Raw genomic sequence first — 25,525 nt, forward strand, 5'->3', positions numbered from 1 at the left:
TTCTCAAGAGCAATTAGGAACAGGGATACAAATGCTGGCTTGCCTTGCCAGCAATGCCCACATTCCATGAGAACATTTAAAAAAATGTATGAAGAATAAACAAAGAAGTCAACTCATGTATACTGCAGTCCTTTCTATTATCAAGTTTAATAAAAACATAATTCTCACCCACATTCTTGGACTACTTCCTCCCTATCCCCTGTACAATACAATGAACTGCTGTTCTTATTCCATAATATTTTTATATTAACCTCGAGTTGGACTACATGTTAAACTATAATGGCTTCTGGGATTGTCACCAAATATAATCCCTTATATTAGTCATCTGCTCGTGAAGCTGTTTGTTAAGAATTTATTTTCCTAGAGGGGAGCTTTCAGAGTATGAGGGCGCTGAAGGAAAAGTTTGCATTGGCGGGGGAAAACAAATTTAGATATCTGCAGGAGCGGGAATTTCTGCGTAGACTGGTATCAACTGTCCCACTCCTGCTGCTAATGGGGGATTCAGGATAGGGTGGTTTCTAGAGGATGGATAGGTGAGGGAAGTGTTTCTTACATTTATAAGGAGCTTATGGGATCAGAGACGACACAGACCGAGCAGCTGAAGCAAACGTGGGAGGAGGAGCTTGGGGAGGGGGGGGGGGGGGGGGGGGGGATAAAGGAGGGCATTTGGGTGGACGCGTTGAGTAGAGTCAAACGCGACCGCAACTTGTGCCAGACTGATTCAATTTATCGTTCACCGGGCTCACATGAATGGCCTCAATAAAATGTTTATTAAAAAAGAATTTATTTTCCAATTCTGTACCAATCTGTGCCTACCACAAAATGTTTTCACTTTAGAGTACAGTAAACAAACATCAACAAATTCCTCGGATGCTTCAGTGCGTGGAGAAATGTTTATATAGCAGCTGCCCGCAGTTATATCACTGGAAGGTCTTTTAAGTTTACAAAAGGAGAAATACCAGTTTATAAAATTTGTTAATATTGTAGCTCTTAACAGTACAAACATCCCACTATTTCTGCTGCCTACATAAACCATTCTGTTTGGACATTTTCTTTAACGATACAAGCTGTCCAATGCCAAGGGGGAAAAAAAGTATTGTTATTTTATAGTTTTGCTTACGTTTTGTTAGGACTATCCCAAGGTGTTCCCCAAAGGTTGTTGACCCAGGTGAGACTCCTTAATTTGATACCGTTCCGCTAGGATAACAAATGTTTATAAACCCAGGTAAGGAAGAATGGTTTTCTCAATATCTCTGCTGGTAGCAATAAAGGTTTAACTTAAAAAAGTTCCCTTTCCTTTGGATACCTTTTCCAGACCCAATTTTTAAAAAGGAGCCAATTTAAACAGGATTTCTTGAATTAAGATAAGAATAAGCTTATATTACTTAAAAAGGTAAAGGAAAACGGGGAAAACACATACATCATAGAATTTACAGTGCAGAAGGAGACCATTCAGCCCATCGAGTCTGCACCGGCCCTTGGAAAGAGCACCTACTTCAGCCCACTCCATCCACCAGTAACCCAACTAACCTTTTTGAACACAAGTGCAATTTAGAATGGCCAATCCACTTAACTGCACATCTTTGGACAGCGGGAGGATACCGGAGCACCTGGAGGGAACCCACGCAGACACAAGGAGAATCTGCACAGACAATGACCCAAGCCGGGATTCGAACCTGGGACCCTGGCGCTGTGAAGCAACGGTGCTAACCAATGTGCTGCTCAGGTCTACATTCGCACAGATTAGAAGAAAGAAGGCTGCTCACCACTATCACCTTCTCAAGGGCAATTAGGAATGGACAATAAATATTGGTCTCGCCACTGAAGCTAACATCCAATGAAAAATAAAACAAACCTTGCAAATGCTCCAAAGTCGACCTGAAAAGATCGCCAACATTGATTTAATACATTTAGGAGCAGGAATGGTCTTTGATTTGCGAGGGGTAAATTATGAAGCGTTGCACCCATTAAAAATGGATTCTAGTATATTTGAGCCCTGCTGCCTTTCAGCTCCAGGGTCCCAGGTTCAATTCCGGCCTTGGGTGACTGTGTTGAGTTTGCACTTTCTCCCAGTGTGTTTGTAGGTTTCCTCTGGACTCTGTAATCAGACTCGAAACGTTAGCTCTTTTCTCTCCCTACAGATGCTGCCAGACTTGCTAAGATTTCCTAGCATTTTCTCTTTTGTTTCAGATTCCAGCATCCGCAGTAATTTGCTTTTAGAACATAGAACATAGAACAGTACAGCACAGAACAGGCCCTTCGGCCCTCGATTTTGTGCCGAGCAATGATCACCCTACTCAAATCCACGTATCCACCCTTTTACCCGTAACCCAACAACTCCCCCCCTTAACCTTGCTATTAGGACACTATGGGCAATTTAGCATGGCCAATCCACCTAACCCGCACATCTTTGGACTGTGGGAGGAAACCGGAGCACCCGGAGGAAACCCACGCACACACGGGGAGGACGTGCAGACTCCACACAGACAGTGACCCAGCCGGGAATCGAACCTGGGACCCTGGAGCTGTGAAGCATTGATGCTAACCACCATGCTACCATGCTGCCCGTGATGAGAGTTTTAGGAGAGAGTTTTAGATATTCCTGCGAATGATGGTTATTTCCGTTCTGCAGGGGCACTGCTTCCTGTACTGTATCACGCCTTCAGTATGAAAAACTTGCATCTGCTTTTGCTCACAGCATGCATACACAGACAGAGACCCTGGGCGGCTCACTCAGCTAGCTTTTAACCCCCTTCTCAGCAAGTATGCCCAGGGTCTTTGGCAATCATGTTCCTTTATCATTACTGATGGTCATCAGAATTTGGATGTTTTTGAAGCATCTTGTCAAGAAACACCCTGCAGCCATTCCGGTCAGTGGCTAACTGCACATTCGCAGCCATCTTCAGGATTGTGTCCATTTTAAAATATAAAACTAAAGACTTTGCTAAAGTTAAATATTTTGGGGTATATACCCAAGTTTTTCTTTTCTCCATCACCAGAACAATTTTTTAAAAATAGTTGAATGGACGCATGAATAGAAATTAGATTTATTTTAAAATATCTCCAAGTACCAAAAAGTCAGAAATAAAACACAAAAGAAAATGTAGTTAATGGCCAAAATTCTCGGTCGTTCAAACTCTGACTGGAGAATCCTGGCCATTATTTCTCCCTAATGATAATGATAGCAGATTCTTCACAGGTGTAAAACTTGGAAAGACTTATCTTGTAAGAGATTGAATAGGTCAGTTCTTGATCTGCAGGCTCTTGGGTAGCTCGGGCCTTATTCAGAGGGGCTATGGTGTAAGTAGACTTCTTCGATTGTCTGCACCTTTCTTCAGCAGCTCGTGTTTGTTTGGAACTTGTAGTTTAGATTCCTGGTTCCCGTGCTTAGCTGTCTTTGTCAGCAGTCTCCTCTTCCCAAATATATTGAGTCAATATTGGCTATCTTTTCAGGGAGACGGTTGAAGTTGTGGGTTTGGAAAGTGCTCTCTAACGAGCCTTGGCGAGTTCCTACAGTGCATCTTGCAGATGGTACACACTGCCGCCACTGTGCATCGGTGGTGGAGGGAGTGAATGTTTGTACATGAGCTGCCAATCAAGCAGGCTACTTTGTCCTGAATGTTGTTAAGCTTCTTGAGTCTTGTTGAAGGTGCACTCAATCAGGCAAATGAAGAGCATTCCATCACCCCCTGACATGTGCCTTGTAGCTAGTGGACAGGCTTTGTGGCGTCAGGTGGCAAATTACCCGCTGCAGGATTCCTTACCTCTGATGGTAACCTCTGGGATGTTAAATGAGCTCAAATGAATCTCGACCTCACTTAACAGAACATAGTTCATCCATAGCACTGAGTTTGTCATTCTGGAATCCTCCAAGTATGACATATGCACTATTCAGCTGGCTTTGCAAGAGAATGCTTTCAATCCTGGCTCTATTGAGGACATCATTGTTTGTACTGTAGTCCTGCCATCTGATGGATCAAAGACAGCACTGATGGAAGCCCTCCAGCAGTCGCATTTGATTTCTTTGCAGAACCCATGATTGTAACTTGTAAAAAAGAGTGATGATGACGACAATCACTGATTGAGGTGGTGTAAATTTACAGGGGTGATGATATTGTGGTATTGTCACTGGGCTGGGAATCCAGAGACCCAGGGTAATGCTCTGGGGACCTAGGTTTGAATCCCATCATATTGAAGTTTGAATTCAATAAATATCTGGAATTAATAGGCTAATAATAACCATGGACCCATTGTCGTTTGTCATAAAAATAAAGCTGGTTCACTCGTGTACTTTAGGGAACAAAGTCTGCCATCCTAACCTGGTCTGGCCTACATGTGACTCCAGACCCACAGTAATGTGGTTGACAGCAATTAGGAATGGGTAATAAATGATGGCTCAGCCAGGAGTTCTGGTACAGATTCATAGAGAATGGTTTTGCCAGACATGCTTCGAGAAGCAACCAAAAAAGCTTTTAGCCTCAGACAGTTGAATGTCTAAATCTTTGTTGTTATCATTTGAACTAATGCAACACACTCTGCATTCTTCTGCACTGAAGAAGTTGTTGCTGTCAATGTTTATGTGCAGTGGATAGTGGACAGTGCAGTGGGCAGCACGGTGGTTAGCATAAATGCTTCACAGCTCCAGGGTCCCAGGTTCGATTCCCGGCTGGGTCACTGTCTGTGCGGAGTCTGCACGTCCTCCCCATGTGTGCGTGGGTTTCCTCCGGGTGCTCCGGTTTCCTCCCACAGTCCAAAGATGTGCGGGTTAGGTGGATTGGCCATGCTAAATTGCCCATAGTGTCCTAATAAGCAAGGTTAAGGGGGTGTTGTTGGGTTACGAGTATAGGGTGGATACGTGGGTTTGAGTAGGGTGATCATTGCTCGGCACAACATCGAGGGCCGAAGGGCCTGTTCTGTGCTGTACTGTTCCATGTTCTATAGTAATTTCCTTGAGCTGGAGTTGGTTCTCTGTTTTCTTTCGGCCAATAGGAAAGCCAAAGACATTTGCTGCCTCAGAAGAACAGTTTACAATGAGCAGCGTTACCTCCTCTGCGCATGTCAGAAGCAGAAGTTACATGATTACCTCTCCTGTGGTTTTGGGATGTGCCACTAGTTGTCACAGGTTGAACTGACTGCCGTCGGTTGAAAAGCAGACAGATTAAGGCTGCTATACGAGGCCCCAATGGCGTGCGTGGCCACGAATAGGAGGAGGTCGGAGTACCTCCGGCTTTACCGAGGGACCAGGCAGGGTTGCCCCATCGCCCTTGTTGTTTGCACTGGCAATCGAGCCGCTGGCGATGGCGTTGAGGGATTCAGAGAGCTGGAGAGGCTTGGTGCGAGGTGGAGAGGAACATAGGGTGTCGTTGTATGCCGATGACCTGTTACTGTATGTGGCGGACCCGGTGGGAGGGATGCCGGGAGTGATGGAGTTGCTGGCTGAGTTTGGGACCTTTTCAGGTTATAAATTAAATTTAGGCAAGAGCGAGGTGTTTGTGGTGTACCCTGGAGACCAGGAGGAAGGAATTGGTAGGCTCCCGCTTAGGCGGGCAGGGGAGAGCTTTAGGTACCTGGGGGTGCAGGTGGCTAGGGACTGGGGGACTCTTCACAAGCATAACTTCACCAGACTTGTAGATCAGATGGAGGAGAAGTTCAAGAGGTGGGACATGCTGCCATTATCGTTGGCGGGGAGGGTACAGTCCGTCAAAATGATGGTGCTTCCGAGGTTCTTGTTCCTCTTTCAGTGCCTGCCCATCTTTATCCCCAGGGCTTTCTTTAGGAGAGCGACTAGCAGTATTTTGAGCTGTGTGGGCGCACATGGGACTCCGAGAGTGAAGAGGGTGTTCCTGGAGCAAGGGAGGGATAGAGGCGGGCTGGCGCTGCCCAACCTTCTGGGGTACTATTGGGCAGCCAATGTGTCAATGGTGCGTAAATGGGTGATGGAGGGGAGAGGGGCGGCGTGGAAAAGAATGGAGATGGCGTCATGTAGAGGTACGAGCCTGGGTGCCACGGTAACGGCACCGTTGCCGCTCTCCCCTAAGAGGTTTACCACGAGCCCGGTGGTGGCGGCGACCCTAAGAATCTGGGGACAGTAGAATCGGCATCAGGGGGAAACAGGGGGCTCGATGGAGGCTCCACTGGGTGGCAACCATCGGTTCATCCCGGGGAACAAGGATGGGGGATTTAGGGGGTGGCAAAGGGCGGGCATCAGCAAATTGAGGGACCTGTTTATTGGCGGGAGGTTTGCGGGCCTGGGGGAACTGGAAGATAAATTTGGCCTTCCCCAAGGGAACATGTTCAGATACTTGCAGGTGGAGGAGTCATCAGTGGAGGAGCTGAAGGCTAAATGGGAGGAGGAACTTGGGAAGCAGATAGAGGACGGGACTTGGGCGGATGCCTTGGAGAGAGTCAACTCTTCCTCCTCATGTGCGAGGCTTAGTCTCATCCAATTTAAGGTGCTGCACCGGGCCCACATGTCCGGGACTAGGATGAGTAGGTTCTTTGGGGGTGAGGACAAGTACACCAGATGTTCGGGGAGTCCAGCGAACCACACCCATTTGTTCTGGGCATGCCCAGCACTGGAAGAATTCTGGAAGGGGGTGGCGGGGACGGTGTCGAGGGTGGTTGGATCCAGGGTCAAACCAGGGTGGGGACTCGCGATTTTTGGAGTTGCGGTAGAGCCGGGAGTGCAGGAGGCGAAAGAGGCCGGTGTCCTGGCCTTTGCGTCCCTCGTAGCCCGACAAAGCTACAGTGGAAGGATGCAAGGCCCCCAAGTGTGGAGACCTGGATCAGTGACATGGCGGGATTTATAAAATTGGAAAGGGTCAAATTTGCCCTGAGAGGATCAATACAAGGGTTCTATAAACGATGGCAGCCTTTTCTGGACTTCCTGGCTCAAAGATAGGTGACTTGGTCAATAGCAGCAGCAACCCGGGGGTGGGGGGGGGGGGGGGGGGTAGGGGGGGTTCCTTATTGTAGTGTCTATTCTGTAACTTTATATTGTGTTAATTTGCGTTGTTGTTAAAATGCTGTGTTGTTCATGGTGGGGCGAATGTTTATGATTGTTAATATTATTGTTTTTTTGGTATTTTACTATGGTGCGTTATTGTTGTATAAATTCAAAATTTTTCAATAAAAATTATTTCAAAAAAAGAAAAGCAGACAGATGCCCTCTGTCAAGCCTAACTTTGCCTCTTGAATATTACTGAAGAAATTAAAGAAAATGTTCAGTGCCAGAACACAACTTTACTTAACACCACTGGAGCTAGGAAAGCTGTGAGCAGACTCCATTCTGCTTGACCTGACCTTTCTGTCCTTCGTGCAGTTGATGGAGAATAATGATGAACTTTTGAGAGTACGCCAATCAAGATAGTATCTACCAAACAAATGTATATTGAAGCACTGTGGCCATGTAAAGTGGTTACTCTGTAGCTTTAACTGTCAGGCCTCGATCCCTTGTTTTTGTCAAGGGAAACCATCACTGCATCTCAAAAAGGTCCTCTCTCTGCTCAATTTTTCTTCTCAGCAGGTTGTAAACAGGTCTGTAGGCCTATAAAGGATCCCATCTATTCCAGGGACTTTGTTTGATATTAATTGTGTTGCAGCTGTCTTGATCTCTTCACAAGTTGGTGGTTTATCCAGCTCAAGAGTTTACTCTGGGAGAGTTCCGAAATATTGTTTTTTAAAAAACCTCTGTCGGCAGGATCCTCCACTCCGCTGGAAGCGCATCCACACCTGCAGGTTTCCCGATGCTGTGGAATGGCAACAATGGGAAATTCCATTGGCTAGCTGCCGGAACGGAGGATCAGACTGCAGGCGAGGGCTGCTGTACAGGAGAATCCAGCCCCCTACTTTTCCAAGTGGTCGCAGTTCTCTCCAATTCAGCACTGACAGAAAGCACAACTAAACAAAAATAATTCTTCATAGCAGCTTTGATTTTCATTATCGTTGATCATTGTTTTGAGATTTCTGAAGTTATTTTCAAGGTTTATCTCAAAATTACCATTCCCCACAACGCCACTGTTCATTATCATAATATTGTTCATTTGCCTAGTTATATCCCACAAAAAAAACAAAAAATGTCATTACCTGGGATGTCAACAGTGCAAGCTGGAATATGTTCACTTTTCAGAGCAAAAAACTTCTTTACTGTATGTTATGTGGCATGTTTCTTTGATGCCAAAAGTGGAAAATAGACAGATTTTTCTCTCTTAGGCCAGGATTTCTTTTTGCCAATGCACCTACAAATCAGTTTTGGTAATCTGTCAAAATACACTATTTGTAGATTTGTATGACCAGCAATTATAGGGTACAGATAGATGCCAGTGGCTATAGTGCTGGACCAGCAATGCAGAAGTTAAGAGTTCGAATCCTAGCACAGCAAGTTGCAAATTTACTAAATTATCAAGAGAACTGCCAGTGTCAGCAAGTTCTTCACACTTCTTTGCATTAAATATCATCTGCCATGTGTATACTCATTCACCAATCTGTTTCAGTCTTCCTGAAGTCTGTTTCTAGCCTCCTCAATGTTTACTGCATTTTAGCTCAGCTGGTTTGTGATGCAGAGCGAAGCCAACAGCGTGGGAGCAATACCCACACCGGCTGAGGTTACTTGTGAAGGTCCCGCCTCCAACCTTGCCCCTCGCCCGAGGTGTGGAGATCCTCAGGTTAAATCACCACCAGTCAGCACTCTCTCTCAAATGGGAGAGCAGCCTCTGGGACAATGGCAACTACTTTACGTTTCCAAGTTTCCTCTCACTTGTAAATTTTGAAATTATGCCTGAAAGTGTATACTCCAAGCCCAGGTTGTTAATGGCTGTGAAAAAAGAGCAGCGATCCTAAAACTGACCCCTGGGCACATAACAAACTTGGTTCCAATTTGAAAAAAATCATGCACCATCAGCTCTAATGAAGAGACATCCCGATTCTAAACGCTGACTCCCTATTCTCTCGACACAAATGCTGTCAGATCCATTGAGTTTTTCCAGCATTTTCTCTTTTTGTTTCAGATTCCAGCATCCGCAACAAGTGCGCCATGTGTCTGTTCTGTCCTTTGTTTTTCTAGGGTGCAATTGAACGACACTGCTCCCAAAAAGCAGCTCGCCGCAGCGCAACATGATCAATAGAAGCCGGGAGATTCCGCTCTACCAACTTGCAACGCCTCGCAAGATCGGGCTCAACCTGGAGACGTTGCAATGTGAATCCTGTCAATTGTGGGCAGGGTCACTTTTTGGCAAATCTGCATATTAGAGCGAGGCAGCTAGTTGCGCAATTTACCCCTTCACCTCAAGAGACCTCGGGCAAGCACTGTTCTCCACAAGCGCATGTTTGGGGGGCCCGGGGGCCATCTATAATGCGTTGGGACTTGGCAAAGATTCTGGGTCATGTTGGGGCTCCAGAGATCAGGGTACCATTTAAAAATGGGGTCTCGATTTCTCGTTATACTGAGGAGTTTCAGCAAACGGAGCTCCTCAGTGCACAAAACGGGCTATCAGCGTTACCTACTGAGGACCCTTATTTAACCCGAGGGAAACAAGTGGTTAAACACGCTCGCTATGGGACTTTGTTCCCATTTAAGTTAAATTGCACCCCTAGTCACAGCCACTGCAAATACCACTGTCAGTGGTAGTTTACCAAATGCTATTTGAGAATCCATACCCATAGCAATCGAATAGTGTAAAATCCAGACAATTTCAGTAAAACAATTTCAAGAATCATAGAATTTACAATGCAGGGGGCCATTCAGTCCAATGAATCCACACCAGCCCCTGAAAGAGCACCCTACCCAAGTGCACACCTCCACCCTATCCCCGTAATCCAGCAACCCCACCTAATGTTTGGGCACTACAGGGCAATTTAGCATGGCCAATCCACCTAACCTGCACATCTTTGGACTATGGGAGGAAACCGGAGCACCCGGAGGAAACCCACAGAGACTGAGGGAGAACATGCAGATCTCCGCAGTGTTTCCCTCGGGTTAGATAAGGGTCCTCAGTCGGTAACGCGCAGACAAGGCCACTCGTAGCCCGTTTTCTGCACTGAGGAGCTCCGTTTGCTGACAGTGACCCAATCCAGGAATCGAACCCAGGTCCCTGGCGTTGTGAAGCAACAGTGCTAACCACGGTGCTCCCATGCCACCCTTGGAACTACTTGTCAACTGGTCCATTTAGTATTGCTTCCTAATTAAATGTACGGAAAAAAATAATGAACCAGAGGCATACTATGGGGGCGAATCTCCTGGGGGGGCTGCTGCTGCTGCTCACTCCACTGGCGTACTTTCGGCGGAGCCCATTTAACGCAAGCGATAAGGTTTTCCTGACACATACGGGCAGAGCAACAGCGCGAAGCGGGAGGACAACGCTTGATGTTTTAAGCCTCCGCGCCGCTCCAATAAAACACTGGTGGCCTGAAGCAATCCCATCGTGGGATTCCCCGCCATCCGCAGACTCTTAACTGTTAAGAAGTCTTAAGTACAGGAGATTTAAATGCGGTTTCGCTGTGAACGGGGCAGCGTCTGTATTTTTCACTCGATCGAACGTACTGGCTGGGCGAAAGGGCAGCATTGCTGGAGGAACCCTGCAGCTTACCTTTCCCCTCAGAGCTAGTGGTCAAAACGGAGAGTTTGCCCAGTACACGGGGAGGGGGTGATGTTCGCCTGTCGCGTTGGTGCTCACCTGATCTGGGGGTCTCTGGCAGCCACTTGGAGGGTCCGATCTGCCGCAGCTGGAAAACTTTCTTGACCTCCTCGCAGTTGGGCTCAGCGTCCAGAGCGGCCAACATGAGCAGCAGGACAGCCGCACTCCCGCAGCACGGGCGCTTCATCCTCAACCAAACCTCCAGCTTCCTTGGCGCGGCAACTCCCTCAAAAGTTTTTCCTCTGGACCCCCTCCCCACCCTTAAATTTCCTCCGGACCCCCGACGCCAATCCTCTCAGAAGTAAAGCAGCCCGAACGGAGGGTGCCGTCAAGTGGCCATAACCGCCAGAGTTTCCTCCCCTCCCCTCTGACTGGAGTCTCTCCTCTTTCCCGGGCTGCTGGGCTTCAAAAGAAGAATTAAGGCAAGTTTAAAATGTCACGAAGCCCGACTTTAGGGGGGAGGGAGGGAGGGGAGCGGCCGGTGGCCCCTCTCTCTGGTCGAGGTCAGCCTGAGGTGAGGTGGGCCGGTGCGGGCGGACAACACAGTTACTGAGCCGAGTGGCCAGATCCCGCCTCAATCTCTGACTGCGAGTCAGGGCTGAGCTGGGCTGCCTCCAGCAGCAAATCCACTCACTGCAACATCTCATCAGAGCCACCCACTGGCTGCAGCAGGACCTCCAGGTTCTGCAAACTGGCGACTACTTCAAATTTGAAAACGCGCCCCCCCCCCCCCCCCAAAAAAAATAAATAACCTTCCAAACGAGGGAAATGCCCGGATAAAACCGCCCGGGTTGGAATTAACGGTTTAAAAAAAAAACATCGAGTTCATTTGAGGACAAATTGATCTCTTCCAATAACTGCCCCCCTCCCTCCTTGAAAAGGTGATTGCAATGAATTAAAAGGGTTGTCGACACTGCTCACGTTCCAGAATCGGATTTATGTTGATCGTAAATTCAAAACCGAAATAACGCACTTCAGCCGCGGTAGAAAAAAAAATACCACGCGTTCTTCAGTGATTTCAAACACTTTCCTAATCGCCAGACCTCGGGTTTTAAACGTTTTAATGCGCCGCATGTGACTCCTGGAGTCACATTGAATTTACCTCGCCGCGCGCTCATTGCAAAGACCAGAGAGACCGCAGCTCAGATGGAGGAACATTCACCTCAACAACACTAAGTTTCGCCAAGCTCCGGTGTGCAGGTTTCTTCCCCCACATCGGTTTGAATTGGGCACCTTCTACAGGGGATCTGTGAACAGGCCGCCAAAACCAATCAGATTGAAAAAATCTTCGCCAAGAGCAAAGCTGGAAATTAGACAGATAAATCGCCTTTTTTTATCACTCTGCAGAAAGTTGTATCTTTATCCCACCCATTACTGTTTTTTTTTTACCCTTTGGGGAATGGTGGGGGGGAAGGATTTCCGAGCTGAGTGTTTTTAGCCAGTTGTACGCTCCGCGGCCAACAAGTCCTGGCGTTGGGCTCGAACCCAGAGCTTCTGATTCAGCTGTAAGGACGCTACCAATGAGCCACAAGATCTGTAGAAAGTGAAATGAAGGATGGGATTTAATGCCCTTCCTTCCACGTGGTGACAATTGGTTACATTTAATCAGTCAGGAGGGTGGCAGGTGGGGAAGCTGCCCCAGTTGATACCTCATTCCTCCACCTCTGGTATTAACACAAGCTATTGAGAGACTTGCCATGTGGCAGAGCACCACAAGGTTGAGATTGGTGGGGGTGGTGAAGAGCCTTGTTCATAGGTACTCAGTGCGTAATCAAGGAATGCAGTCACAACACCTGTGGCCTGGGATCTAGCAATGATCCTGGGCCAAGGTGAGTGCCGTACTGGCAACAGCCACTGGCCGTTCTCCACCCCGCCCCTCAGCCCATCAACTGTGCACCGACCCTCTGAAAGTGCACTCGACCGAGGTTATTCCCCCGCCCCCATCCCCATAACCCCACTTAACATTTGGACACTAAAAGGGGAAATTTAGCAAAGCCAATCCACCAACCCTGCACATCTTTGGACTGTGGGAGGAACCCACACAGACATTGGGAGAATAGGAAGACTCCACACAGACAGTCACCCATGGTCAGAAGTGAGCCCGGGTCCCTGGAGCAGTGAGACAACGGTGCTAACCACTGTGCCAACCTGCTGCCTTTCAAGAGAAGACTGGCATCTCTCAGCAGGTGGAACTTCCATTTTCAGAGCTCTTAACTCCAGGGAAGTTATATATCTGAGTGGAGTTTAATTTGAGAGGCGAGGCAGGAGGCGACACCCACAATGCCTCCATTAAATACGGGCCAAAGATTGGGACATGCATGTTAGATAAAAGGAGAAACTTAAATAAAAAACACAAATTCTAAAGAAATATTTATCCACTTTTTAAAAATCTGCATAATGAGACATTCCTGATAAAATTAATTGTCAGGATCATAGAGGCTGTTTGATGATTATTACGACCTACTGCAATGTTAAACGGTCATTTATGTTTGATTGAAAAATACTTGAGTTTTTCATTGTGATAATAATTAGTTTAATGCAACACCTTAACGATTTTTGCACAGATTCCATCAACTAAGACTGCAGCAGTGAACCTTGTGGAGAAGCAGGATTTCTCTGACAGGAATTTCCAGCGATTCAAGAAGGCAACTCGCCACCACCTTCTGAAAGGCAATTAGGGATGGGCAATAAATGCTGGCCTAACCAGCGATGCCCACATCCCGCAAATATATATATATTTAAATCCAGTTTTCCATGTTTAATTTTACAGGTGCAGACAGAAGAAATTGTCAGTTTTAAAATTGAGAGCACTGACAGCAAAATTCGAGCCAATGTCTGTGTTTAATTGTGAAGTCTATAACAAATGGACATTTTCTGCTATTGTTCACAATTAATAATAGAGATGATGTTAAAACTGAGAAGATAAACTAAACCAGGGAAGATTTCTTGTGTGTATATTTGTGTGTGTGAGGGAAAATCCACTGTTGCTTGGTAAAAATTGTTAATCAGCTTCCAGACATGTGGGTACCTCCTGTGGATTGGCATTAAAATAATGGAGGACAAATTTGCTCCCCTGTGGAGCTAGGACATTTAAACTTGGAACAAAATCCTGGCAGAACACCTATTTCACAAAGCGCAATCATTTAAAAGCATCTATACTATGCTTAGCTTTATACTTAATTTTCTCTCCATGGATCGCCACCATGACCTGGTGGAGAAGTCTTATGCGCTCAACCAATCCCTTGAGCAATGTCATCAGGAGCTCCTTGTTCCCTGTAGGGCCAGCCAGGGCAGCAAAGTCATGGGGAGGCCAGACAAAGTGCAGTTCAAGGAGCCCTCAGAAACAGAACAGGCAAAGGAAGACTGTGTGTCTCACACACAGTGAAGGCGGAAACCCGTCGCAACGGCAAGGTGATCCCAGTCATCCTGGTTTGGCATGTCACAAAATATGATCGCAACCTGTCCAGATCATGTGAACAATTGGCCTGACTTCTTCGGATACCGGGTCTCGTCTCCCGCCACTCCAAGTGGCCCACAACCATTTCATGCATATAGGAGCATTAGGTTTCTGCAAAAGAGAATTCTGCCCCTCTCTTGGGAGCAAGTCCTGCCTTAGAGAGCTGCAGCCAATTTGATTCACCAGCAGCTCTCCAGTCCCTGCAGTGTACTGAAGAAGAAATGTAGGAGGACACCCGAGACCAAGTCCGAGCAGCGTAGGCCCAGATAAATTCAAGGGGCCCCAAGCCGGAGAGGTCAGGAGGGCATCGGACCTTGGGGTAGGGGGAGACTTCTGAAGGAGACTTCTGATGGAGGCATCCCCCACTTCCTGCCTGAGTTGTAACACTGTTGATTTTCGGCCTTCCCCATGCAAATTCAATCCTCCTACCAGCCTAAAAATTAAGGCTTGGTGGGAAACAGACCTTAAGGCAAGGTTTTTCAAAGTGCTGGTCACGGCCCACGATTGGGTCGGGGGGAGATGTCGTGAGGGGCGTGGAGCGATTGGTCACGTCAATCCCACGGTGATCTTAATTGCGGGAGGGGCGCCCAATAACGGCTATCGGCTTTTAAATTGAGAATGGCGTCCGCTGTCGCCTTTAAATGAAAATAAATTAGGCTGTGTGTAGTCTTCTGGCCAGAAGGTGCAGCAGTGAGCAGGTTACGCACCCTGCATGGACGCTTGACATCAAGCATCCTCCATGTGCGTACTTTTAGTGCAAAATCACAGAGGAGACCTTCTTCCATTTTCTAGTTGCTGGCAAGGTGGATCATTTTCTTAAAAGTAAGAGATGGTCAGAGGCTCAAATAAACAGTGTACCTACTGGACAGGATTTCACAACAGAATCTGCTGGAGAGAGCTTCACAGGAGAGTCCAGGGCAGAGCAATGCTAGTGTTAGTTCTGTAGAGTTCCAGGGCCTTTGGATAACAACCTACAAAGAAGAAACTTAACTCGGAAACAAAGAAATATAAAGATGACTTCTTGAGGTATGGTTTTGTCAAATGTGTCAGTGCAAATAACGATGCAAAGCCTATGTGCCTTACATGCTGTCGCCTTTAAATGAAAATAAATTAGGCTGTGTGTAGTCTTCTGGCCAGAAGGTGCAGCAGTGAGCAGGTTACGCACCCTGCATGGACACTTGACATCAAGCATCCTCCATGTGCGTACTTTTAGTGCAAAATCACAGAGGAGACCTTCTTCCATTTTCTAGTTGCTGGCAAGGTGGATCATTTTCTTAAAAGTAAGAGATGGTCAGAGGCTCAAATAAACAGTGTACTACTGGACAGGATTTCACTGGTAATTGAAAGGAGAAGTCTCAGATTTTGAAAGAAAAGTGGTGGGTGAAAAATTCCTTTGAGATTGAGACCCCAGAGTCAGTTATTAACTTACAGCTGACTCCAAATTAAAAGGCTACACAGCTGTTCCTGACCTGTGATGCCACATTCAAAACACTCCAAAAGCCCATGGGGCTGTCATCATTCTGGAGTAGCTCCTCCCAGGAGTATCCAGTGCTGAGTAAAACAAGCATTGCCCTTCATGGTGACCTACATGTGTGAGGGCGGGTTTTCCATTTTCATGAAGATGAAGACGGCACAAAGGAACGGACTGATGTCTGCACCTGATATGTGCATTACCGTCGCCACCTATGATTAATTGATTGATTGATTGTCACATGTACCAAAGTACAGTGAAAAGTATTTTTCTGCAGCCAAAGGAACGTACACAGCACGTACACAGTCAGCAAAATGAATAACCGACGGGGCAGCACGGTGGCGCAGTGGGTTAGCATGGCGCCGAGGTCCCAGGTTCGATCCTGGCTCTGGGTCACTGTCCGTGTGGAGTTTGCACATTCTCCCCGTGTTTGCGTGGGTTTCACCCCCACAACCCAAAAAGGTGCAAGCTAGGTGGACTGGCCACGCTAAAATTGCCCCTTAATTGGAAAATATGAATTGGGTACTTTTTAAAAAAAAAAAAAATTTTAATCGACAGAGTACATCGACAAATAGTGATTGGTTACAGTGCAGAACAAGGGTCAAACAAAATACATGAGCATGATCAGCAAAGGGCGTCATGAATAGTGTTCTTATAGGGAACAGATCAGTTTGAGAGAGAGTCATTTGAGGAGTCTAGTAGCTGTGGGAAAGAAGCTGTTCCTATGTCTGGATATGTGGGATTCAGACTTCTGTATCTTCTGCCTGATGGAAGGGTCTGGAAGAGGCAAAGCCTGGGTGGGAGGGGTCTCTGACAATGCTATCTGCCTTCCTGAGGCAGTGGGAGGTGTAGACAGAATCAATGGGAGGGTGGCGAGCTCGTGTGATGCGTTGGGCTGAGTTCACCACAGTCTGCAGTTTCTTGCGATCTTGGGCCGAGCAGTTACCATACCAAGCTGTGATGGAGCCGGATAGGATGCTCTCTATGACACATCTGTTGAACCTGATTCAAGTGAGATTGTGAGGACCAAGCAGGCTCCCCTTTCGTATTAAAGGTAAGTGAACATGGTGTGTGTCGTGTAAGTCGGCCAGCATGGGTCACGAAGGTCGGCCGGCGTGGGTTCCAAAGATCAGCTGGTTGGCCAAAGTGGGTCAGGGGGTAAAATGTTTGAAAAACACTGTCTTAAGATTGGCCACTTAAGAGTCTCAATTGGGACAAGGACGAGCTTCCTGTCCAAGGACTTGCTTGCCCCAGTAAAAAAACACTGGGTTGTCAAGGCATGTTTGCACCTCATTTGAAAACGATTGTAAAATTCCGGCCATGCCGGTTTCTCATGGTTCTCATGTTAAATAAATGTCACCTGCAGGCTTCGGCCAGTGTCCATTTGCCAAGTCCTATATTAATGGAGATTGGCGATGGGGACAGGGCTATGAACCTGGGAGCCCTTGTCAAGAATTTGCACACAGGTGGCAGATGCATAATGATCATTGGACATTTTTCTTGGAACAGAGGTGGCTTTAGACAACAGCATCTATGACTGAGCAGTCTTCGTCAAGATACTCTGCTTACCCCAAATGTAGATGGGGCTAGAAAAGATTTCCAAAAAATAGGCAGTCACACTTTCTCCTGGCCTCACCCTGCTGGATCTTTGTGTTCAAAAGGGAAAACTTAAAATTTTGCAACTTCAAATGTTAGAACATTCATGGATAATTCAAGAATGAGCATCCAGAAAGCATTTATCAAATGAGTTATCAAGACTCAAAATTGTTGTAGCCGCCCTCAGTCAGACCCACCTTCCTGGGCAAGAATGACAGAACTAGCAGGGGATACACCTTCCACAGAGTAGGTTTTACCATCCAGAATAGGACCTTGAATACATGGTCAGAACTCTCCAATTGTATATAACCCCACGGGCTAGTGCACGGTCAATTCCAGCCCCACGTTATCCAGAGTCGCAACACAATTGAAATTAACAAATCATTCTTTAAAAAATACCCAAAGTCTTTGGCCCTAGGTCGCTCAATATCTACAGTCACTGGGTTTGTAAATTTAAACACAATTAATTTTATTAATAGCAATAACTATCATTAAATACAACAGGTTAACTATTTTCTAATTCCTAATCCCCCACCTTTAACTCGCCCCACCCTCTTCACACATAAACAAGACAGATAAACAAACACAAAAAAAGGGGTGTAATCATAATGAGTAAAGTAAAGGATAAGAGTCTTTGTTTCAAATCATTATCTACTAGCACACCTTCCTTCAGTCTTGGCTTTCAGTTTGGGGTTTCTGCTTTCAGTCTGCAATGGTTTTCACTGTAGATTCATCCAAGTTCTCTGTAGGTTTAGAAATACAGCAGCTATGCAGCTGTTCTTGAGAAAGAGAGCGAGAGAAAGAGACTGACATCTTCACCTCTATGCGTCCAGGATCCGACAACTATCCTTTCCTTAGTTTTTTGAAAACCATCCAACTTGGGTAGGACCCAATCACCATCTGTTGCCACCAGCCAACCAATCAAACCAAGTTCCTTTAATCTCTTGGGTGCCAAAAAGTCTGAGTTCTGCTGTTTGAAAGTTAGCACAGTGTACTATTTTGTAACTTTTGAGTTCCTCACTTCTTCTGCTCGACTTAAAGGTGTATGTCCATTAAATATCCATGGATCAAAAATTATAACAGCAAAATTTAAAAAACGGAAGATAAGGGAATCAATAGGAAGGGCCCTGACATATAAATGAAACACTTGTGACACTTCACTTACACTCAGTCATAACTAATGTGCCACCATCTTCAGTTTTTATGCCTTACCCTTGTTCTGATGAACATATTAAGGAAGAGTTCTATTCTAACCTTGCTGAAGTCCTCACTGGGATCCCAAAAGGAAAAAAGATCATCGTTCTGGGGAAATGTAATGTCAGGCTTGGCTGTGACTCTGATACCTGAAGCAGAATTATTGGGAAAAATTAGGTGAAAAAATGTAACAATGCCACCCATTAATGCTGGAAAGAGCATTTGAAAAATTGCAACATGAATTGACAGTGGCAGCTGATACTCTGCAGACTATCTGCCAGTAACCTGTGATAGAATCCTTGGGTGAACTACCATTGATGGGAGAACTGCAACTAACAATGAAATTGATTAAAGCAACACACTCTGTGGCCTCAATGGCTTTCCAGCTGAGCTCTTCAAAGTTGGTGAATCTTTTGCTCACATTAAGATTCCATACATTCAGTTGGGAGGTCAAAAACTGCCCCCACACCTGCCCACCCCCAACCTTGACTTCAGGAATGAAGCAATAATAACTAGCTTTATGAAGGGAGATGAGTCATACTTTGTGAACTATCAACATATTTTTAGTTTGTTCATAGCGGTAAATAATCTTGATACACAGTCGGATTGTGCTCCAAAGATTTGGATGCAGAACAAACTATCATAATCCTGCAATTGCTTCATGCTGAAGTGACTGCAACTGTCTTGAGTGGGAGACCTGAAACAGATATCTTCAAAACCCAGACTTCTGTCAAGCCAGGCCGCCTGATAGCCCCCATACTACTTGCAATTACCTGACAGTGGCTGTGCACTGGAAAATTATTGAACCTCTGAATGCCAAAATTAAACCGACTACCGTAGATATCCATGATCTATGGTAGTCGGTTTAATTTTGGCATTCAGAGGTTCAATAATTTTCCAGTCTGTGGATGAATGCAAAGTTGTCTACTCTGCAGCAGATTTGCAAGCCAATCTCAATCTCTTCATTTCTGCAAACAAGAACCCCAGCCTGTAATTGATTGTTGCCAAGGCACAGCCAAATATTCCCCATCCAATACATGTTAAAGGAGAGATACTGGAATATTTGCGCACTTCCATATCTTGTCAGTTATTTCTCTCAAAAGGACACCATTGATGAGGAAAGCCAATACCAGATCAGTTGTGCCAGCTCAGCCTCAGGCAACAAAGGTCCTCCAGTATAGAGCTGATATCATCAATACTCTTCTGCACTGCAGTAAGACCTGGACTGTGTATCAACGACACATAAGAGCATTAGATAAATTCCATCAGCAATGACTCTGGCTCATCCTCCAAATTGAACCGGATGACTGTCAAACAAAGGCTGTGTCCTTCATGAAGTCAGCTCCAAAAGCTTTCAGGCAAAACTCCTGCAAAATTAACTTTGATGGATTTGACATTGTTCTGGTAGCCGAAAACTATCTGCCATCAGTTCCAATTTTCTCAACTCGCAAATGGCCAACTTTCCAGAGGTGACAAAGAAAATGCTTCAAAGACATAAAGAAGTGTGGCAGGATTGACATTAATTGCTGGAGGGAGCTTGCTGCCAACAGTTCAGAATGGAGACAACTTGTTCATCAAGCTGCACCACATTATGAGTCACAACGTCTTAATGCTGAGGTAGGGCGGTGACAGAGAATGAAAGAAAAAGAAGCAAATCCTGTACTCTGGATCCCATGATCTGATGGGACATTCTGTCCCATATTCACAAAGATCTGAGGGTCAAGAATTGGCCTGTTCAATCAGGAATTTACAAACCTGAGGAAACATAATCTTTGAATCAAGGGACAGCTGCTGATGTTGATTCCATTTTCCTTTCAGGGAGTACAAAACATAACAATGAGAGCAGGCTCCAGTGAAGGATAAGCATCAATATCTATGCTGTAAATTTGATATCATTCAATGTTTCTGTACGTTTTGTTACAGACAGGAAAGAGGTCGGTTTCAACAGCATTGTTTTCCTTTTACTATCTGTCCACAAGCAGAAAATGTTTCGGATTGGTGTTTTTTTTAACAATAAGCAGAAGCATAGTTTTCCAACCCTCATTTCTTTGTGTGTTCCAGTTTTACTAATAATCCCACAGCATCTCAAATTGGGATTACCTCAGCAGTTTAGTTTATTGTATACATTAAAAACCCACGAAAGGGATTGTTGGCAAAAGTGTGTATGCACACAGTAAAGTGTGGGATAGAGAAAAGGAGGCTTTAAAGTATAAGGATCACAGAAAAAAATCATATTGGTTCAAATGATTCCAGACTTCAAAGTCCAGTGGGGCATTCGATGGTCATCTAGCTAGAGACCAGAGTTGTAAGAGTTGCTTTTTCAGGAGACGTTGATATCACAAGTTGAAGTAGGCATGCAGAGGTGGCATCAGTTTTGTTGGCAATGTTACAACATCTTCCAGTAGAGTCAAGTTAGGTGGGCAGGTGGTCCAAACTGGTCAGAGCTTGCTTCTGTGTGGCCTGCTGGTTGGATATTAAACAGCAGACTAACTGCACAGCTCAGAAAGGTAATATTAAACTGCTCAAAAGGCCAGAGTCTTGGGTCATGTGACCTTCCTTCTCCACGTGATTTCAACAAATAATATTTATCTAGTGTCTGGAATTTGGATTTGTTTTCAGGACTGATAATGTCTCAGCCAATATAGGTTGCAATGGGTGCCATTCGTGTTGAGGATCTGGTGTTTGGGAAGCCATTATCTCAACATACCCATGGATTCTGCTAGCAAGATTGGCTTATCAAATACCAATAGCATTCCTTTTAAAATTGGTCCTAGGTGATCTGTTAGAAACTCCTCAGGCATAAAGAGATGTGACATTCCTGAAACTGAGAAGGAAACTTTTGTTTTGGAGACTGTTGGGGATAATTTCAAACCATCCAAATTGTTCTTGTTCACCTGAAAAATACAGTTTAGAAGTAAGAAATAGTATTAAGGATTACTTTAAAAAATATATACAGGGTTTGGATCCTGGTCTGTGATCGAGGAACCCAACAATTTATTCTTCATTCCTAATTTTAAAACCAACCAAAGTGTTTACTGTAGACGTTTAAAGGCTGTACCTTGATTTTTATCTATAAGGCAGTTTTTCAAAATATAGAAATCGTGTGTCATTAAAGTGAACATATTGGAATTTATCCATGCCAGAGTATAGGAGACCAGCAAGGTCGGTAGTGGAGAGATTAACACGTTCAGCTCTGGGTGCACCAGGATTGTGGGCCTCCACATAGTCTAGTTAAACCTGACTAAGTAAATGGAGAAGAGAATATTGTTTGTGGTGAGTTCATGGCAAGGGCCAAATAACATTTAATACCTCTCGGCAAAGATATTCCAATAAAATAACTTCAAGACAAGGACATATATCATCCTTGGCTGGGAAGTTAAGGATGGTGTCAAATTGAAAAAAAAAAATCTGCAAAGTTCATTGGTAGATTTGGACAGATTTTAGAAACCAACAAAGAATGACTTAAAAAATGAAGTATTAATCATGGCTAGAAGACAGCTAGAAATGTCAAAAAACAAATACAAGAGAGCATGTGTGTTCCAGAGTGAACCTGGGAAGTATGATGGGATACAAGGGAAGCATTGTACAAATATTTTGAGCCTATCTTCAATGCAGAAGACAGAAATTACATCCCAGAAATAGTTGTGAATCAAGACTGAAAGAGAGTGAGGGAATTAAAACACTTACAATCACCAAAGAAAGGGGACTGAGAAAACTATTAGAACTAAAGGCTGTCAAGTCACTAGGATCTGATAGTCTGCATCATGGGTCTTAAATAAGTGGCTGCTGAGATGGTAGATGAATTGATTATAATCTTCCAAATTTTCCTCGATTCTGAAATGGTCTCATAGGATTGAAAAATAGCAAATGTAAGTCTTTTATCCAAGGAAGGTAGGAGGCAGAAAACAGGAAATTACAGGCCAGTTAGCCTAACGACTGTCACAGGGAAAATGCTGGAATTTATTATTAAGGAGGTTATGGCAGGACGTTCAGATATTCACAAAGCAATCAGGCAGAGTCAAAATGGTTTTGTGGAAGGGAACAAAACAGAAAATGCTGGAAAAACACAGTCTGGCAGCATTGGTGGAGAAAGAAAATAGAGGGCAGGTTTCTCTGATCCTGAGGCTAAGTGTTGACGCCGTCATAAATGGCGTTGCGTTTTACGATGGCGTTAACAGGCCCCCAGGAGCAGTGATCCTGCACCCTACGGGGGGCCAGCACGGCATTGGATTGGCTCACACAGCTCCAGCTGCCGATACCGGCGTCAAATGGGCGTCACGGGTCTGCGCATGCACACTGCAACTGGCGTGCATTCGCGCATGCGCGCTAGTTGCCTTCTCTGCGCCGGCCCCGATGCAACATGGCATAGAGATACAGAGGCCCAGCGCGGAGTAAAAGACGCCCCCACCAGGAGAAGCCGGCCCGCTGATCGATAGGCCCCGATCGCGGGCCAGGCCACGGTGGAGGTCCCCCACGGGGTCGGACCCCTCCCCCCCCCCCCCCCCCCCACCCCCACCAGGCCTCTCCCCCCCCCCCACAGGATGGACGCCGAGGTCCCGCCGGGTAGGACCACATGTGAACGGCGCCGGCTGGACTCAGCCTATCTCGGCGGCCACTCGGCCCATCCCACGTGGAGAATCACCGGGGGGGGCGCTCTACCGGTGGCACGCCGACCACGCTGCCACCAATCGTGCCCCCCCACTCCCCTGCCGATGCTCCGACCCGGCCCGGGGTCAGAGAATCCCGCCCAGAGTTAACATTCCCAGTCCATATGACTTCTTCAGAGAAACTGTTTACCTAATTTTTTACAGTTCTTTGAGAAAGTAACAAGCAATGTGGGCAAACGAGAACGTGTTGATATGGTATACTTGGATATCCAAAAGGCATTTGATAAGGCTCCACATTAAAGGTTATTGCACAAAATAAGAGCTCATGGTGTAGAGGCTAACATATTAGCATGGATAGAGGATTGGTTAGCTCACAGGAAGCAGAGAGTAGGGATAAATGTGTTACTTTCAGGTTTCCAAGCTGTAACTAGTGGAGTGCCATAGGGCTCAGTGCTGTGCCCTTAGCTATTTACAATCTACATCAATGAGGGGCCTCACGGTAGCATGGTGGTTAGAATCAATGCTTCACAGCTCCAGGGTCCCAGGTTCGATTCCCGGCTGGGTCACTGTCTGTGTGGAGTCTGCACGTCCTCCCCGTGTGTGCGTGGGTTTCCTCCGGGTGCTCCGGTTTCCTCCCACAGTCCAAAGATGTGCGGGTTAGGTGGATTGGCCATGCTAAATTGCCCGTAGTGTAAGGTTAATGGGGGGATTGTTGGGTTACGGGTATGTGGGTTTAAGTAGGGTGATCATTGCTCGGCACAACATTGAGGGCTGAAGGGCCTGTTCTGTGCTGTACTGTTCTATGTTCTATGACTTCAGGGAACGGACCAAATGTATAGCTGCTAAAATTGCTGATGAAGTAAAGATAAGTAGAAAAGTAAGTTGCAAAGACAACATAAGTGAAGTCTGCAATGGGATATCGATAGGTTCAGTGAATGGCCAAAATATTGGCAGCTAGAGTATAATGTGGCAAAATGTGAACTTGCCCACTTTACCAGAAAGAATGGAAAAGCAGCATATTACTTAAATGTAAAAAAATTGCAGAACTTTGTGGTACAGATGGATCTAGGTATCTTGGTACATGATTCACAGAAAGTTAAGATGCAGATGCAGAAAATGATAGAAAGTGATTAGGTTGGAAGTGGGGGGGTGGGCACTGTGGTCGGGGTCTCAGTGGTCTGGGCCATTGAGGGAGGGAGATCTGGAGGTCACTGGGCCGCAGGTGAGGACTTCCGCGGTGAAGTCTTCTGATGGAGGTACCCGCATTCATACTCGAGATCCAACAATCTTTATTTACACTTTTTCCTCCCCAAACTGTCATCCACACACCAGCCTAAAAATCGGGGCTGGGCAGGAAACGGCCCTTAAGTGGCCATTAAGCAAGTTTCACGTAAGGGCCTTATTTGAGGCAAAGGCAAGCTTCCCATCCGAAACCCTGTTACCCAACATAAAATCGCTACTGGGTCAGGTGAATGGAATCCTGGAGGGAATCCCGTCTGTGCAATTTATGCTGCCCCTCCTTCCACCCACCTCAAAACCCACCTGGGGGTTGTAAACTTGTGGCCCAGGAATTTTGCCTTACTCCTGCAAATTACCCTGATCCTGTGTAGTTCCTGGATATGGTGGCTTGCAGCTAGGAAGAGAAGTCATTGTAGGAGGTGGACTGCTTACCCAAGTTGAAAAGCATTCTGAGTGTCAGAAAACCTCATACTTGAATTGCAGTGGTTTGATATGTGAATCTTTTCTATCATTGAATATATGCCCTGCTCAATGATATTTTTGCAAGAGATCCAATGGAACAATTTACAGGTTAGGAAGGCTTTGGCACTCAATGTGGAACAGGTTGACAGCATCATTTGTGCCATGCAATCTTCAACCACTTACATAATGCATGGTACTTGTCTGGTTCTTTAAAGTATATCATTAGTAAGTATGAGATAATACATTTTGACAAATGGCTCATAACATCTGACCTCTAGGTTAGCGTTTCTGGCGGGCTACCCTAAAGGTGCCCTAGGAAATCCCTCCCCCACGGACCTTCCAAGGAAAGGGTCACACCGCAATTTCCCATGAAGTTCAATCTTCTGATGGGCAATTGCCCTGCGTCGGGAACCATCCAAAAATGTGATTTAAATCACAAACCTCTGATTGTTCTATCTTACAATAATAGCCACCCAGAAAAAGTTAGAAGAATTAAAGCCACTTCTAGCTTCTGGATAACTTTTGTACTGTCCTACACCAGCTCCCCAAAGGACCCTGGACCACCCTCCAGCGTCCCCACTACAGCCCCATGGACCCCCAATGGAACCCCCCACACACAATCCCGGCCTACACCCGATGTCCTCAATAGTTTCCCGTCCCCAGATTATCCCCTTACACCTCATGGGACACGCAGATCTCCCCCACTGACCCACACAGGATAAACAACACCTGACTACACCCACTGACTGCCGCCCCCGTCTCCCCCACTGCAGGAGTACATCCCACAGATTACCAAGCCCCTGACCACACTACCCCCACCCCACCCCCCAAACTACGCATCTCCTGAGTACACACCCTCCTCAACTCA

General features: G+C 46.0%; 1 protein-coding gene across 3 annotated transcripts in view; it reads right to left on the bottom strand.

The window, feature by feature from the left end:
* Positions 1 to 11,793, bottom strand: part of gpc5a (glypican 5a) — a 1,363,183-nt gene extending 1,351,390 nt beyond the window's left edge. For 2 of the 3 annotated variants that reach the window (XM_038818308.1, XM_038818307.1), the window contains exon 1: positions 10,671 to 11,332. In XM_038818308.1, the coding sequence (XP_038674236.1) occupies positions 10,671 to 10,818 (148 nt within the window). In that variant the 5' untranslated portion in view covers positions 10,819 to 11,332. Of the gene's footprint in view, positions 1 to 10,670; positions 11,333 to 11,733 lie in introns of those variants that run through there. The other variant, XM_038818309.1, reaches the window with a different exon arrangement.
* Between the last annotated feature and the right edge of the window lie 13,732 nt (positions 11,794 to 25,525).

Source organism: Scyliorhinus canicula, chromosome 14 (genome assembly GCF_902713615.1).
Source record: "Scyliorhinus canicula chromosome 14, sScyCan1.1, whole genome shotgun sequence".
NCBI lineage: Eukaryota > Metazoa > Chordata > Chondrichthyes > Carcharhiniformes > Scyliorhinidae > Scyliorhinus > Scyliorhinus canicula.